This window comes from Oreochromis aureus, linkage group 6 (assembly GCF_013358895.1).
Source record: "Oreochromis aureus strain Israel breed Guangdong linkage group 6, ZZ_aureus, whole genome shotgun sequence".
Lineage (NCBI taxonomy): Eukaryota > Metazoa > Chordata > Actinopteri > Cichliformes > Cichlidae > Oreochromis > Oreochromis aureus.
This window is the reverse complement of record NC_052947.1, coordinates 28,442,643-28,456,552: the sequence shown is the minus strand read 5'-3', so window position 1 is coordinate 28,456,552 and position 13,910 is coordinate 28,442,643. Positions and strand designations below refer to the sequence as shown.

The 13,910-nt window shown below is 39.1% G+C and overlaps 1 protein-coding gene across 5 annotated transcripts in view; it reads left to right on the top strand.

The window, feature by feature from the left end:
- LOC116311797 (nucleosome-remodeling factor subunit BPTF) overlaps positions 1 to 13,910 on the top strand; it is a 54,320-nt gene that overhangs the window by 7,543 nt on the left and 32,867 nt on the right. For 2 of the 5 annotated variants that reach the window (XM_039613310.1, XM_039613312.1), the window contains exons 3-13: positions 4,020 to 4,071; positions 4,290 to 4,458; positions 6,579 to 6,839; positions 7,298 to 7,495; positions 8,492 to 8,680; positions 8,883 to 9,058; positions 9,914 to 10,087; positions 10,408 to 10,589; positions 10,879 to 11,010; positions 12,467 to 12,596; positions 13,176 to 13,311. In XM_039613310.1, coding sequence (XP_039469244.1) covers positions 4,020 to 4,071; positions 4,290 to 4,458; positions 6,579 to 6,839; positions 7,298 to 7,495; positions 8,492 to 8,680; positions 8,883 to 9,058; positions 9,914 to 10,087; positions 10,408 to 10,589; positions 10,879 to 11,010; positions 12,467 to 12,596; positions 13,176 to 13,311 — 1,799 coding nt within the window. The remainder of the gene's footprint in view (positions 1 to 4,019; positions 4,072 to 4,289; positions 4,459 to 6,578; positions 6,840 to 7,297; positions 7,496 to 8,491; positions 8,681 to 8,882; positions 9,059 to 9,913; positions 10,088 to 10,407; positions 10,590 to 10,878; positions 11,011 to 12,466; positions 12,597 to 13,175; positions 13,312 to 13,910) is intronic. The other 3 variants (XM_039613311.1, XM_039613313.1, XM_031729004.2) reach the window with 3 other exon arrangements.

The window sequence follows — 13,910 nt, the reverse complement described above, 5'->3', positions numbered from 1 at the left end:
CACCGCTCACACCTCACAGATGACAGCTTACAGTCCTGCGTAAAGATGAAAGTGACTTCGGCAGAATTTTGCAAATATCTATTTTTCATTTTTCAGCAGCATAGAGCTTTTTTTCCAATTATTTTTTTTAAAAGTCAGGTCAAGGCTCCAAAAGCCCAAAGGTGATATAACAGTTTTTGTTTGCTACATGGATCATTTTAGTTCAGTTGGGTGTCTTTCCTTTTGTTATATTTCTTTAAGAGTTCAAAATGTGTTAATTACATAAATAAAATGTAATTTTCTCTATAGCACTTCATGGATTTCATAAGCAACACACCTTAGTTGTTCACACAAAGCATAAAGGTAAAAAACAATATATACAGTGTTATCTTCATTTTAGATGTCAAAAAGTATTTGCGGCTCCCAAACATGACATGATTGAAATGCTTCGTTTGTTTTATTTTTGAGCTTATATGAGGACAAAAATATGTGCCTTATCAGTAGCAAAACATGTAAACTTTTTCAGACAGAGTTCACAGCAAATAACATGTCTGAACCTGAAAATAATCTGGACATTTTAAAATGGTCTTCAGGTTACAACCAGGCTTTGTTCCCACTCAGTTCAGCCCAGATCAGTGTCAGGGTTATGAATACTGGTCAAATGCCTTTGATATTAACATTCAGTTTGAAACGTCCAAAAAGCACAGCCAAGCATAGTCAAACAGACATAAAACGATTGTTGTTCAGTGCAACAAGGTTTGCAAAACGGATAATTCACCAGCAGGACCAACAGTCAGCAATTTCCATATTCTTTCTATCCACACTGTACAATCATATTGTGGAAATGATTGTACAGTATACTTTTCTGCTGCAGACAATTTGTAATTGAAGTAGTGATTTATAGTTTTTAACACTGTATCGAAACTTAGTTTCCTGCATATGAGTACATATCTGCATGTTGGAATAGACCGGCTTTTTATTAAACCAGACTACATCTCCCTATAGTTTTAACATAACCTTGCTATCAGCAGTATTGGTCCCATATGCTAGCAACTGATATTAGTATTGAGCAGTCACAGATGGAGTGTGTGTGTGTTTGTGTGCGCACCTGCTGGATCAGCAGCAGCAGACAGTGTGCAACATAAATCATAAAGGAGCATGAGTGACCTAAACAAAAGGAGATTTAGGAGTTTAGGTGGCCTGAGGTTTGTCATTGCTAAATTTCACTTTTTTTGCTTCCTCTGCTCCACCCTGATCACCAAGTCAGCCAACAGCAGGTGCTGAGTAACCAGTCTTTAGACTACCTTTTAGAAGCTCTGTTCACATACAAGAAGTGCACAAGCTGTGTATGTGCAAGGGGGGGAAAAAAAGTTTTGTGCGCACAGATGGCCTGGAGGGATGCTGAATAGACGCTACTGTTACATGGCCTGAGGCTTCACATTTCCTTGGCAGGAACTCTGTAGCTGCTGCAAAATGAAGTCAAGTGTCCATGTGAAGTGAAGTTGTTCCATTGTCACGTAAAGATTAAGATATTTCCAGTTTTTGTTTTTTAACATTTAGAGAAAGCAAAACGATTTATAAACCTTTTATTTAAAATGAACAGATAAGCACCGTCATATCATTTCGAAGATGTACTTAAAGCAAAAAAACATACGCTCTGTCTTTGGGGAAAAATATTAAAGTACAAAATTTCCATACAAAACATGTAATCTCTGTAATCACTTGTTATTGGGAAAGTTGTTGCTAAGAGACCTGTGAGGCCTAAGCCAGCTGTGATACTGTAGTACATGTACTGTAGCTCAAATATTAATATGCATTAATATGTGTTTGTACATCACAGTATTTCAAGGAAATTTCTGATAATATAGGGAAAAAAAACTGAACAGTGTTTAATCAGTGATTGCAGCTTGCAGTCAGCAGCACTTATCAGGGCCAAAAAACGAGGGTATTTTCTATACGTATTTTCCAATGAGCTTCTATCACTGATGACTGCTACCTAATTCAAAGTGTGAATCTATTGCCACATGATGCTAGCAGCAGCATTACAGGGCAATGGCAGTGACACAGCACAAGTCAAATGTTAGTGCAAAAAAAAGCTTAGGTGGTGTTTTATACTTTTTAATACTTAATAACTAAAGTTTTCAACAGCCTCTATTGTTTTTGTCACATAATAACATTGAATGTGAAGGATATTTTCTATTTGGGATGCTGTAATTTGGGTCTAGCTCTTTAATCAGCTGCTTTTCCACCGCGTAACCGCATCAGTAGTTTCCATCTACCGTTTGCTCGTCCTGTCGCATGGAGCGCAACTAGTGAGTGCTCCAGCAACACTTGGTTGAGTCATTTGTTTACTTTTGGGTCCCTCATCACCAGCTGCTAATATCTCCTTATTGCGTGCCTTTGTAGCCTGGTTCTACTTGATGGTGTGTTTTTTGAGTTTGATGTTTCCACTTTGCAAATTTTGCAAAGCTTTGTTGGAGGATAATGAAGGTGGCTCCCTTTTTATTCAGCCGCCATCAGATGCGGACACGAGGTGCTCGCTGTCAAACGCTTCGGTTTGTCTCCTTGTTGTGTGCACGGGGGAGCGTGAACACAGGGCATCTATATCGGTGATATCTTCATGTGACAGTTTTATATCATGTAAAAAGTTTAGACTATTTTTTTACCACAGGCAGTATAATATGAGATAGCCCTAATCTAATGAATATCAAATGGGCTTCCAGAATTTCATATATAGGTATACAAGTTCAGCAAATGCAGATAAGAACAAAAAAAACATGTCTAACAGTTCCTCTGATAGACATGTCAGACCTGTACCTGCTTATTGTTAAGGAATTTATATATAGTTCACTTAAATAAATAAAAAGAAGATAGAAATAGGCTTTATCATTTCTGACAAAGCTCACTTTGTTCATTTTTTTTTTTGGTCAGTCAAGCATATACTTTGAAGATTATGCATTTATTGCTGATCATTCATTCTATAAAGTGAGTCTGACAGTACCACAAGGAGTACCACTAAGTCTTAAGCTGCAACACCTTGCAGTTTTTCTTGACACCCATTAATGTGTTACAACCTTAAGTTTAATATTCAAACCACAGTGGCAGGGACATGTGCAACCTACCAAGAGGGCACACTGTGCAAAGATCATTTCCAGAATCCACGTAAAAATCCTAATCCTTGGTTTAAATCACAGTTCTCTCCAAAGACTTAGGTGGACATGATTGGCTGTGCGTGTGGTTGCCTGGATACAAAGCATGTCACTTTAACTTAAAACTGCATCCTGCTTTGCACTCTGAAAGGTGTGACTGGAAGCGGCGATGCATATCTCTACTCTTTTGATTCTCCTTTCAGGATGTCGGTCTGCTCACTGCTAGTTTTAATCTCTCATGTTGTTTTCACTCTTCAAAGTTACGAAAAACATCCCAGCCAATTATGTTTTTGCTTAGTTCACACAGTTAGTAAAGTTTTGACAGCGATGTTATTTATTTATTTTATGTTGAAAGTTATATAATTACTCTGAAAATCACTGGCAAGATAAGATGGCCTATGACAGAAAGCCATCAGGCCTCCATCCTCTACTGTGAAAGCTAGCGTCACAATCACAGCTACATTTGTCTGAATGAGCCAAAGCTGCAATCAAGTCCTCAAGTTATCTTTCTAAATGCAGAGCTACAATAGATCCGCAGCATTGGGTGTGCCAGCTCACACTGTGGTCACCACCAGCGGTTGTTTGCGACATAATATATTGTACCGCGCTGCAAACGCTGTATGTCACCGTGCATGTTTTCCACAGACCTGAGGAAATGGACGCGTAACCGCACTCTTCAGGGACCTTGTACAGTTTGATATGAAAAATAAAATTAAAAGAATAAATCTCCTGACAAGGAAAAACACAAGCCAAATTAAATCACATAAAGTCCAACAAAGGAATACAGACAGCAGAGTCTGTATTATTTATGGCATGTCTGCCAGCAACTCTTCCTTCTTCCCCTCCTAATTCTTTCTTTTTTTTATCTAATTTCCCATGTCTCCCCTACAGTGAAGAGGATGGTGAGCAGGAGGACAAAGCCATCTGGTACTACAGCACCAAGGTAATGCGCCTCATCTTTTCTTGTTGCCTCTGTTGTATGCTCTTCACCGAATCACATTTAATCATTTTGGATCATCTTTTTTATTACAAACCTTCTTTCTAATGAAATGCTTCCAGGCATTCCCTCTTTGTTTTGCCAGTAAGCCTGTCATAACTTTGAGCTCATAAAGTGGAGTGTATTGCATTTACTGAATGCTCCCTGAACTCCGTCTCTCTCAGGTGCAGCTAGCTGAGCTGATAGATAGCTTGGATAAGGAGTACTGGGAGGCAGACCTGTATGCAGCCCTTCAGGAAATAAGGGACGAAGTGCACACGCATATGGACATCACCGAGGACCTTACCAACAAGGCCCGTGGCAGCAACAAATGTTTCCTCACTGCTGCAAATGGTAAAGAGATTATCATTTTTTCTCCTCCTCATAAAATAGGCTCTGACAGTCTCAGATACTCTCTGTTGCCGAGTTTAATCATGCTTGAAAGGAGGAGAATGATCTCTTTTAAACTCAAAGTAATTTTTTCCCCTTTCTCTTCCTGCCTCTCTTTCCTCATTCCTGCCTGCTTTCTCGCCAGTACTCATGAATGCCACCCAGTCATAGATGGCTTGGCCATAGGAATCAACTCAGCTATTATGTAACGTTACGCTGGTCCCAGTCTGGCCCATGTCCAGCACTTGAGCTTCTCTCTGTCCTTATCCTTTTCTTTCTGCCTATAGAGTATCTCCCAGTGTCCTTTGTTTGTTTTTGGGGGATTTTGTGTGTCTGTGAAAATTAAGAGCGTTTGACCACATATCAGCTCATTTATTATAACATTTGGTTTGCTCTGCAGTGGAAGTTGGTAAGAATAATACACTGGAAAATATATGCTAGATTAGTCTTGCATTATTCATGGTTCAAAATGATCTTTTCTCTGTTTTCTTTACACTGGGCTTTCTTCTGCCTTAAAACAGCCACTTCAGCTCCTTTACCTTTAAGGCCAAATTTCCTCTGATTGGCTGCTCCTTGTAAACAGAGGGTTTGAATTAAAATTGAAATCTAGTTTATGTGTTGCTACATAATTCTCTTATGTTTTTGATTACAGATATTTAAGTCTTTATGTGATAATACACAGTACAGAATCGCCATACCTTTGTCTTCTCCTCTCTGCAAGTTTCATATCTGGTTGGGAGGTGGAGACTGGACATTTGTCAGCAGCTCTGGCATTTTCAAAGCAGTTTTGTTTAAACAAAAAAAGAAATCTTAGGAAAGAAAAGAAACAAAAACATGGAGTTAAAAGAATAATTGTAATTCCTTTTTTGTGTGTGTCAGTAAAGGCATTTCCTTAGTGTTTGCATGGTCTTCTGTTTGGTCTGCTTGGAGCAAGATTTCCCAATATGGGTAAAATGAGAATAAACATAAATGGCAGATAATGATGTGCAAGATGACACACATGCGTTCACACAAAGTCAGAGTTGATGTACTAAACAAATATCAAATTGGCCACAAAATCTTCCATCAAAGCCTTCAAGCTACCTCTGTAAACATAGATTTGTCAGCATCAGCAATTAAAACAGATTTCAATTATTTGCATTTTTGGTGTTTCCTTTCCCTCGACCTGTTTTTTATGTTTTGTTTTGTTTTTTTTCTTGCTGCACTCTGATTTTAGCCCTTGTTTTTATCAGAGGTTTAGTGTTTTGGATAGATGATAGCCTCGCCTGAACAGTCTTTCTACTGCCTTGTTTGAATTCTCCCTGGTTATTGATGCAGTAGGACAATGTATGAGTCAATAGTAGTGCCATCTTTTTTTTATTACTTGTATTTCAGTTACAGCAGCACAGGGAGAGGTTTTACATTGACCAGTATGTTCACCTGTAGTCATACCACCAAAGATTCTAAAGCACCCTCCACCGGATATTAAATACCCAGCATGCCCTACCCGGCAATGTCACTCTTACTGTGCATACCAGCACTGGACTAGTTGACCTAAAATTGACCCTTATTAGAATCTAGCTCTATTGGGCTGCTTCTCAGCAAGTTTAAGTTCAAACTCTTCCCAGTTTAACACAAGTGATTATGTAGATATTGTACGTGCTAGTTATCGAAATCATAAACAGTCTAATTTTTCCACCATTCATAACATCATCCATTGAAAGGCAGTTCTCTCTTCCCCTGGTTTATCTTTAAAAATAAAGTCCAATCTTGTCATATAATGTACTCACATGGCTCATTTTTCATTATCATTCATATTATTTCAGTCATCATTTCTATCAATCCATCTACTACTTGTTGATTTACTCTAATAATTAAATAAAAAAGTCTTTATCAATTTTTGTGACGGACATTTAGATTATCATATGCTGAGAACATCTCAACCACCAACATAAACATACAAAGAGGAAATGTGTTTTTAACTTTTTTTCCCAATTTCCCAGTCCTTCAAATTTTCTTGTACCTTCTCTTGGCTCAGCCCTGAATTTGACTTTTTCTTGCAGCTCTTTTGTTTATTTCACTTTACGTCTTCCTCTTTTATCCAGAGGAGATCCTGGAACGATTGCGGGCTAAGAAGGAGGAGGAGCTGGAAGAGGTAAAGAGACGGGCTGCTGAGGAGGCCCTGAAAGCGCAGATGGAGAAGGAGAAAAGAGAGGTGGATGTGGAGAAGGAAGACGAAGATGTCAAGTTGAAGGATGAAGGACAGCAGGAGGCCAAGATAAAGGAAGCGACAAAGGAAGAGGGGGAGCAGCGGACAAAAGAAGAAGAAGCTACAAAGGAAAAAGTGGATGGTGCGAAAGCTGGAGGTAATTATGTTTATTTATTTTTTTTTAAAAAACATAAAAATATGACCAAATATATGCTACAAAGTAATAATCATAGGAAAACAAAACATGTATGCAGCCGTCTTATTCTGCTTTTGAGACTTGAACAAATGACATCGCTGCAATCCTGTAATTAGTTATTGATTGATGAATCAATTTCACACGTGTTTGACCTATTAAAATGCTGTGAGCATTTCAAGACTCACGCCACAGGCTGGCAATCACAAAAGGACATATGCCTATTCACATCAACGTCTTGTTGGGACTATGCTGTCCTCTGCGATAAAGAGGCATTTAAAAAGAGCAATAGCACTTTTATTGCACGTACTCTAAGAAAAACAATACACAAACGTGCCCAATCATCACTTCCCCTCTCCAGTGTCTCCAAGTAACCAATGCATTATCAACATATTTACAATGTTGCTGCTGTTCATCTGTAGTCGGTGAAGCTCCTCCCACTGGCCAAGAAGGCAATAGTAGCATCTCAGATGGATCCCTGCTTCCAGCAACCTCTTCTCCAACTCAAATCGTCACTACGAGCTCTAGTGTGGCCGCCGAGGCTCCGAAGCCTCCGGCCTCGACCACAGAGGCTCTGACGGAGGCGTGTTCCCATATGGAGGTCTCTAACAGCAATGAAGGTATACAAGAATATTTACGGGAGAAATTGCCCTCGTTAAGCTGCTTTTGGAGATCTGCTTCCCTGCTGCAGTTTGCAACTTCACGGGACTGAGTGATGAATCTCATTCTCATTCCAACATTTATTCCCGCTGCTTTGGTGTTCCTCTTTGCATGTTGCTCTCATTGCGTCTACTGGCTTTTGTGTTCAGTGGTGTAGTGACTTCTTGAATATTGGCTTTTGCCTTGAAACTGTTCCAGTCATTTTGTGCTTTAACTCAGTTCCTCACACTTGCTTTCTTTAAAGAGCTAAGAAGCTGATTGTGTTGTGTTGATTCGCAATCACATTGCATTGTCTCTGCAATCAGCACGACTAGAAACGCTCCTTTAACAGCTAGAGGCAGCATTCACATTGTCTGGTTCTTTAAAAAGCTTTTCTTTGGCTGCTTATTTGTAATTGCTTGTTTGCAGTTGCTGCCTTTGATTAGACATTGTTCTGTTTATTAATTGCTTTTGTTGGGTTGATAGCTCAGTGATGATGTGCGTGTACTTTTCCGTAAAACTGACTCATCTTCATCATTGATGTCATGTGTGCACAGGCCTCATTGTTGAGCCTTTCTTTCTCTGGACTAGTAGCCTTTAACTTTCAAGTGACCAATCGCTACACCTGAAGTGTTTATGTGCTGCATGCATTAGGCATGGCTTATCAGCAGAGGGAGCCACAGCCCCAACATTTTTCGAATGGTCAGAAGAAAGTTCCTGTCTTTACTGAAACTGAAGGATTTTTTTAAAACCTATATATTAACCCTTCACTTTTTGACCAAGTTTTCAAAGGCTTGGTATTCATTTGTCTAATTTACAATATGTGCTGTTCACTTTTGCTTGCTGGGTTAAACGATCCATGAAATATGTCTTGGATTGTTATCCACAGAATAGCACAGTTGAGTCATATTACTCTTAATTAACCTGTCAGCGCTGTTTATGATTAAATTTACATTTATTGTATTTTGTCTGTTCAGCAGAAAACCCGCCATCAAATTCTGCTCCTGTCAGTGGCGATGGCATCCCCAGCCTAAGCCAGCCTCCCCACCCCATTGAGGAAAACAGTAACAGCAGTACTGGAGCTGGTGTCCCTCCGAGGTGTCCTGAACCCCCAGACTTGGCTGACAAGTCCTCCCAGTCATCCCTTGCGAGCCTTGATGACGCAGGTCTGACAAAACAGCATTACTTGACTATATTATACTGAATGATGCTATATTATTCTACCTCATTATACTACCTCAGAAGATAAACGATCCCAGAAGAAGCTGTTCACTATGTCTTACTAATCCCCAACACACTGTATATTAATGAGTTTAAGCTGTGTATCGCTCCCTCTGCATCTGATTGAATTGGACATTGCATTTCCAGGGGATGGTAAAGACTCCACTAACGGTGAAGGGACAGGTGCCGGTAATAAGAAGTCATCAGCGACTCGCATGGTGACCCGGCTGAGAAACCCGGAGAGCAAGCTGAGCCAGCTGAAAAACCAACAGGTCGCAGCTGCTGTTCATGAAGCCAATAAAGGCTTCAAGGAGGGCAGAGAGGTAAGAAACCACGGATGGATTTGGGCTTTTAGACTACACATGAAAAATTGGTGCCAACTTCCTAACATGGGCGTGCAGACCGGCATTTAGATTCATGACGTTACAAGGACCAAAAGGATTCCCACAGATTCTTTAAAAAAGTCTTAAACAGTGTTTTTTTTCTTAAAAAGTATTATTTTTATTTGCAATACTTTGATCATGTGTATAACTAAGATATATTCTAATAATTTTTTATTGATGGCTGTAATTTTACAGCCAGCAATAGTAAGTGTAAGAGAAAAGGAGGAAGAGCTTGTTTAACGATATAAGGATTTAGATGAAAAGTTCAGGGAATGCTTCGTTATTGCTGTTAATAATTTTACTGTGACTTGGAAAATGCACAGAGACAACATTGGTATTGAAAATAAACATACATTATCATCTTCACCTGAACCACCCACTGTAACACTGGATATTACGATGTAACCCGGCGGTTGTTCAGGCGTGTCATACTCATACACGTTTTCATACATCTTTTTTTTTTTGTACTTTAGCTCATTTCAAGGCTGCATTGTCAGTGTGGGTAGTTCAATTCAGTCTACTTTTATCTATATAGCGCCAAATCACAAGAACAGTAAACTTAAGGCTCTTTAAATTGTCAAGTTAAGACCCTAAAATAATAGAGAGAAAGCTCAAACAATTGGGAAGCACTTAGCAACAGTGGGAAAAGAAAACTCCCTTCTAGCAGGAAAAAACCTCTGGCGTAACCAGGGAGGGGGAGGCATTTGCTGTGAACAGTTGGGAATGATGGGAGGAAGACAATAGGGACACGTTTTCCATTCCAACTGGATTTTCATTCTTTGCTTACTTTTTTAGGTACTGGTAGTAAACGCACAAGGTGACATCACTCGCGTCAGCACACGCAAAGAGGTGGTAATGAAAGGGACCCTCAACCAATACTTCAAGCTTGGGCAGGAGGGCAAGTACCGCATCTATCATAACCAGTACAGCTCCAACGCCATGGCCCTCAACAAGCACCAGCACAGAGAGGCAAGTAGCATGACATCTTTGTTTCTAACATTTGAATGTTCTTTCATTACTGCATCAGTCTGCCTGGCTCTTTGGTTACGGTATTCTTCTGCCTTTTTTTGTTTTTATTTGCATGTGTCTCTTCTGTTTTTATGGTAGTGCTAGTCACATTGAAGTTGTCCTCACTTGTGAACATATGTGTCTTTACTAGTTATATGTGGCAGTTTACACCAGTTACTATCCAGATGTGGAATTAAGTTCCAAGTGAAAAATCTCATTCAGTTCTTTGAGTTACTGGATTCCAATTCGCAACTAAATTCTATTTATCTGTTTGTTTGCAGGACCATGACAAGAGGCGGCATCTCTCCCACAAATTCTGCATGACACCAGCAGGAGAGTTTAAGTGGAATGGGTCCATTTATGGCTCCAAGGTTCTGACTATCTCCACATTGAGGCTCACTATCATTCAGCTGGAGAACAATGTTCCAGCACCATTCATGCACCCGAACTGGGCGTCACACAGGTATAAAAGGGAGTGGGGGACTGGGATATAACAATAATGTGTCATGTACTCCACTGGCTTTGTTTAGTGGGTTTTAGGTTTTATGCCTTAACTTGCTAGTTAGGTTAACACCTTTCAGTAAATCAGTTACTTTTTGTGTCAAAGTAGCATTTTTAACAGATGTAAAAGCAAATCGTGGTCAGACTGTCCACTTACAAATATTCTGTAGCCTAAATCTGAAAGAACCCAGAGTACAGGAGGAGGTCAAAACATGCTAAACTGTTGTTTTTGTTTATTTGTTTCTTTGAAGGACCAATTGGATCAAAGCAGTTCAGATGTGCAGTAAGGCCAGAGAGTTTGCACTGGCTCTGGCCATCCTGGAGTGTGCAATCAAACCTGTGGCCATGTTGCCCATCTGGAAGGATTCACTGGGCCATACCAGGTATGTAAATCTTTACGCATTTACAGTGCGCACCATAAATGCTGCTATCACTTCACAAACACAAATAAATTGAGTTTTACAAAAAAATTCAAATACCTTGAAGAGCTCAAACAAGCTTTCAGTGCACGTACACGGGGGGATGTGCATCCAGTTAACTGGCAGAGCTGATCTTACGCAGATCAGATCAAAAGGCCCACCCTGGCTGTGAGGCATAATATTTAGATTGCAAGTCCACAACCAGCCACCACCCACCCCTGCCTCTGCGACTGCTTCAGCAACACAAGGACTCTTTTAAAGAAGTGATTGTCCAAGATTTCACAAGGTTAAGAGCAGAATGTGTGTATGTGTAAGCCCGAACTGTTAGTAAGTGAGAGAGAGAGAGTGGCATTTCAAGGACTTGTGTCAGTGTGTATATGTGTGAGGTTTTCATGGAATGGTTTCAAAACTTAATTTCATCTCCTCATCTTTAATCAGAGTTTTCACCAACTGAAATTATTGATATAATAAAGAGTTTGAAAGGGAGAAGTTTTTATGACTCATCACCAGAGATGGGCAGTAACGCGTTACTGTAATCTGATTACTTTTTTCAAGTAACGAGTAATGTAAGGGATTACTATTGCAAAAACGGTAATTAGATTACCGTTACTGTCACGTAGGGCACGCCATGCGTTACTGCGTTACTAAAAAGTGATTTTTTTTAGAATGTCTCATGACAGTGACGTGGCGAGTGCGACGTTCGTGACAACAGCTGTCTGCAGATCAACAATGGATAATATATCGAGTGCGGGAGAGAGTATGAGCGTGCAGCGTTTAAAGCGTGGAAGTACTTTTACTCATTTTCTGCTGTGTTTTACTTGCATCTATTTGAAAGAGTGAGTGTAAACACAAAAACATATTTTATTTTATGTGCTGGAATGTGCAGAAAATAGGTTTAAATGTTAAACAAATTTCTTCCAGTCAGAGAATGTTGCATATAATTTTATTTTTGCTTGATGCATAAAGTTAAAAGATTAAAACTAATAAAACAAGTTTTAAAAAGAGACTTTTCCATTTGATTACATTTTGTATGATGAATTATGCAGAAAAAGTAGAATTGGACTGAAAGATCTATCGCTTTATCACCTATTCAGGTTGTAAATCGTGTTTTTAAAAAGTAACTAAGTAATTAATTACTTTTGAAAATAAGTAATCAGTAAAGTAACGGGATTACTTTTGGGGGGAAGTAATCAGTAATTAGTTACTGATTACTTTTTTCAAGTAACTTGACCAACACTGCTCATCACCATGTATGATGTTATTACAAGCAGCAATGATAATATTGTTGGTGCAGCATCCTATGAAAACAAAATTTCAGATGCAGATCATTCAAAAACGACTTCTTTTCTGCTTCTCTTAGCATAAGGATGGAAACATTTAAAATGTACGAGCTGTATGACAATTTAAAAATGCATTTCAGGTTAAATCGCATGACATCCATGGAGCGTGAGGAAAAAGAAAAAGTAAAGAAAAGGGAGAAGAAGTTGGAGGATGAGGAGACGTTGCAACAGGCCACCTGGGTCAAATACACCTTTCCAATAAAACATCAGGTAGGCGCCGCACAAATTGCTGCAGTTGAACTGATTATTTAAATTCTGGCACATGAATTATTGAATGGATGATGGATTTCATATGTAAACCTGGATAAGCTTATCCAGAGATTAGCACATCATTTCAAATTGGACCACGTTTAATGTACATTTGTACTTAATACTGTGCAGGAAGACCACAGTTAAATGACAAATAGGTAAATGGTAAGATAGGCAACCATGCTAAGATACACTTCTGAAATGAGTGTGCACTAATTTTAATGGTAACTGCAGTATGCCGGTCTAATCTACATCTGCATTGAAACTTTGGAAAATGAGTCATTTTAGTGGGAAACACTGAAGTGCATGTTGTGCATACATGCATGAGGGCCGATCAAAGGCTCTTTGATGCAGAAAGTTAAGCTCTGCTGTGAGTCATTTCCCTCAGCAATTAGTGATCGGTGTGCAAATAACTTTCTAACCTTAAAGCTCTTTGTATGATCACCCTCTTAGTTTCCCACCACTTATTTCCCCCCCTCGTGAATATTTTCGCTTTACCTGATTCCTCTTTTCTTGCCTACTTTCTTGTCCTACATGTAGGTGTGGAAGCAGAAAGGAGAGGAGTATCGCGTTACAGGCTACGGGGGCTGGAGTTGGATCAGTAAAACTTATGTGCCACGATTTGTTCCCAGACTTCCTGGAAACACCAACGCCAACTACCGCAAAGAACTGGAAGGTGTGGAACAGGAGGTTTTTATGGCATAGGCTGTGCTTTTTAGCTATTTGGAATTAGAATTTATTTCACTCTTGAGAGATTTGCACCTCATTCAGTTATTTTTATGTGTTATTGTTTGTGTTTAATGGTCAACAGTGAATTAAATTTCTCTGGATTTATGCTGATGTCCTGGGGAATTGAATGTAATTTTCCTAAAAGTTCCCAGTAAATTCAATTATTGATGATCTGTCCTGCTAATTTGCTCAGTTAATATACAGGGAGTGCAGAATTATTAGGCAAGTTGTATTTTTGAGGAATAATTTTATTATTGAACAACAACCATGTTCTCAATGAACCCAAAAAACTCATTAATATCAAAGCTGAATGTTTTTGGAAGTAGTTTTTAGTTTGTTTTTAGTTTTAGCTATTTTAGGGGGATATCTGTGTGTGCAGGTGACTATTACTGTGCATAATTATTAGGCAACTTAACAAGAAACAAATATATACCCATTTCAATTCTTTATTTTTACCAGTGAAACCAATATAACATCTCCACATTCACAAATATACATTTCTGACATTCAAAAACAAAACAAAAACAAATCAGCGACCAATATAGC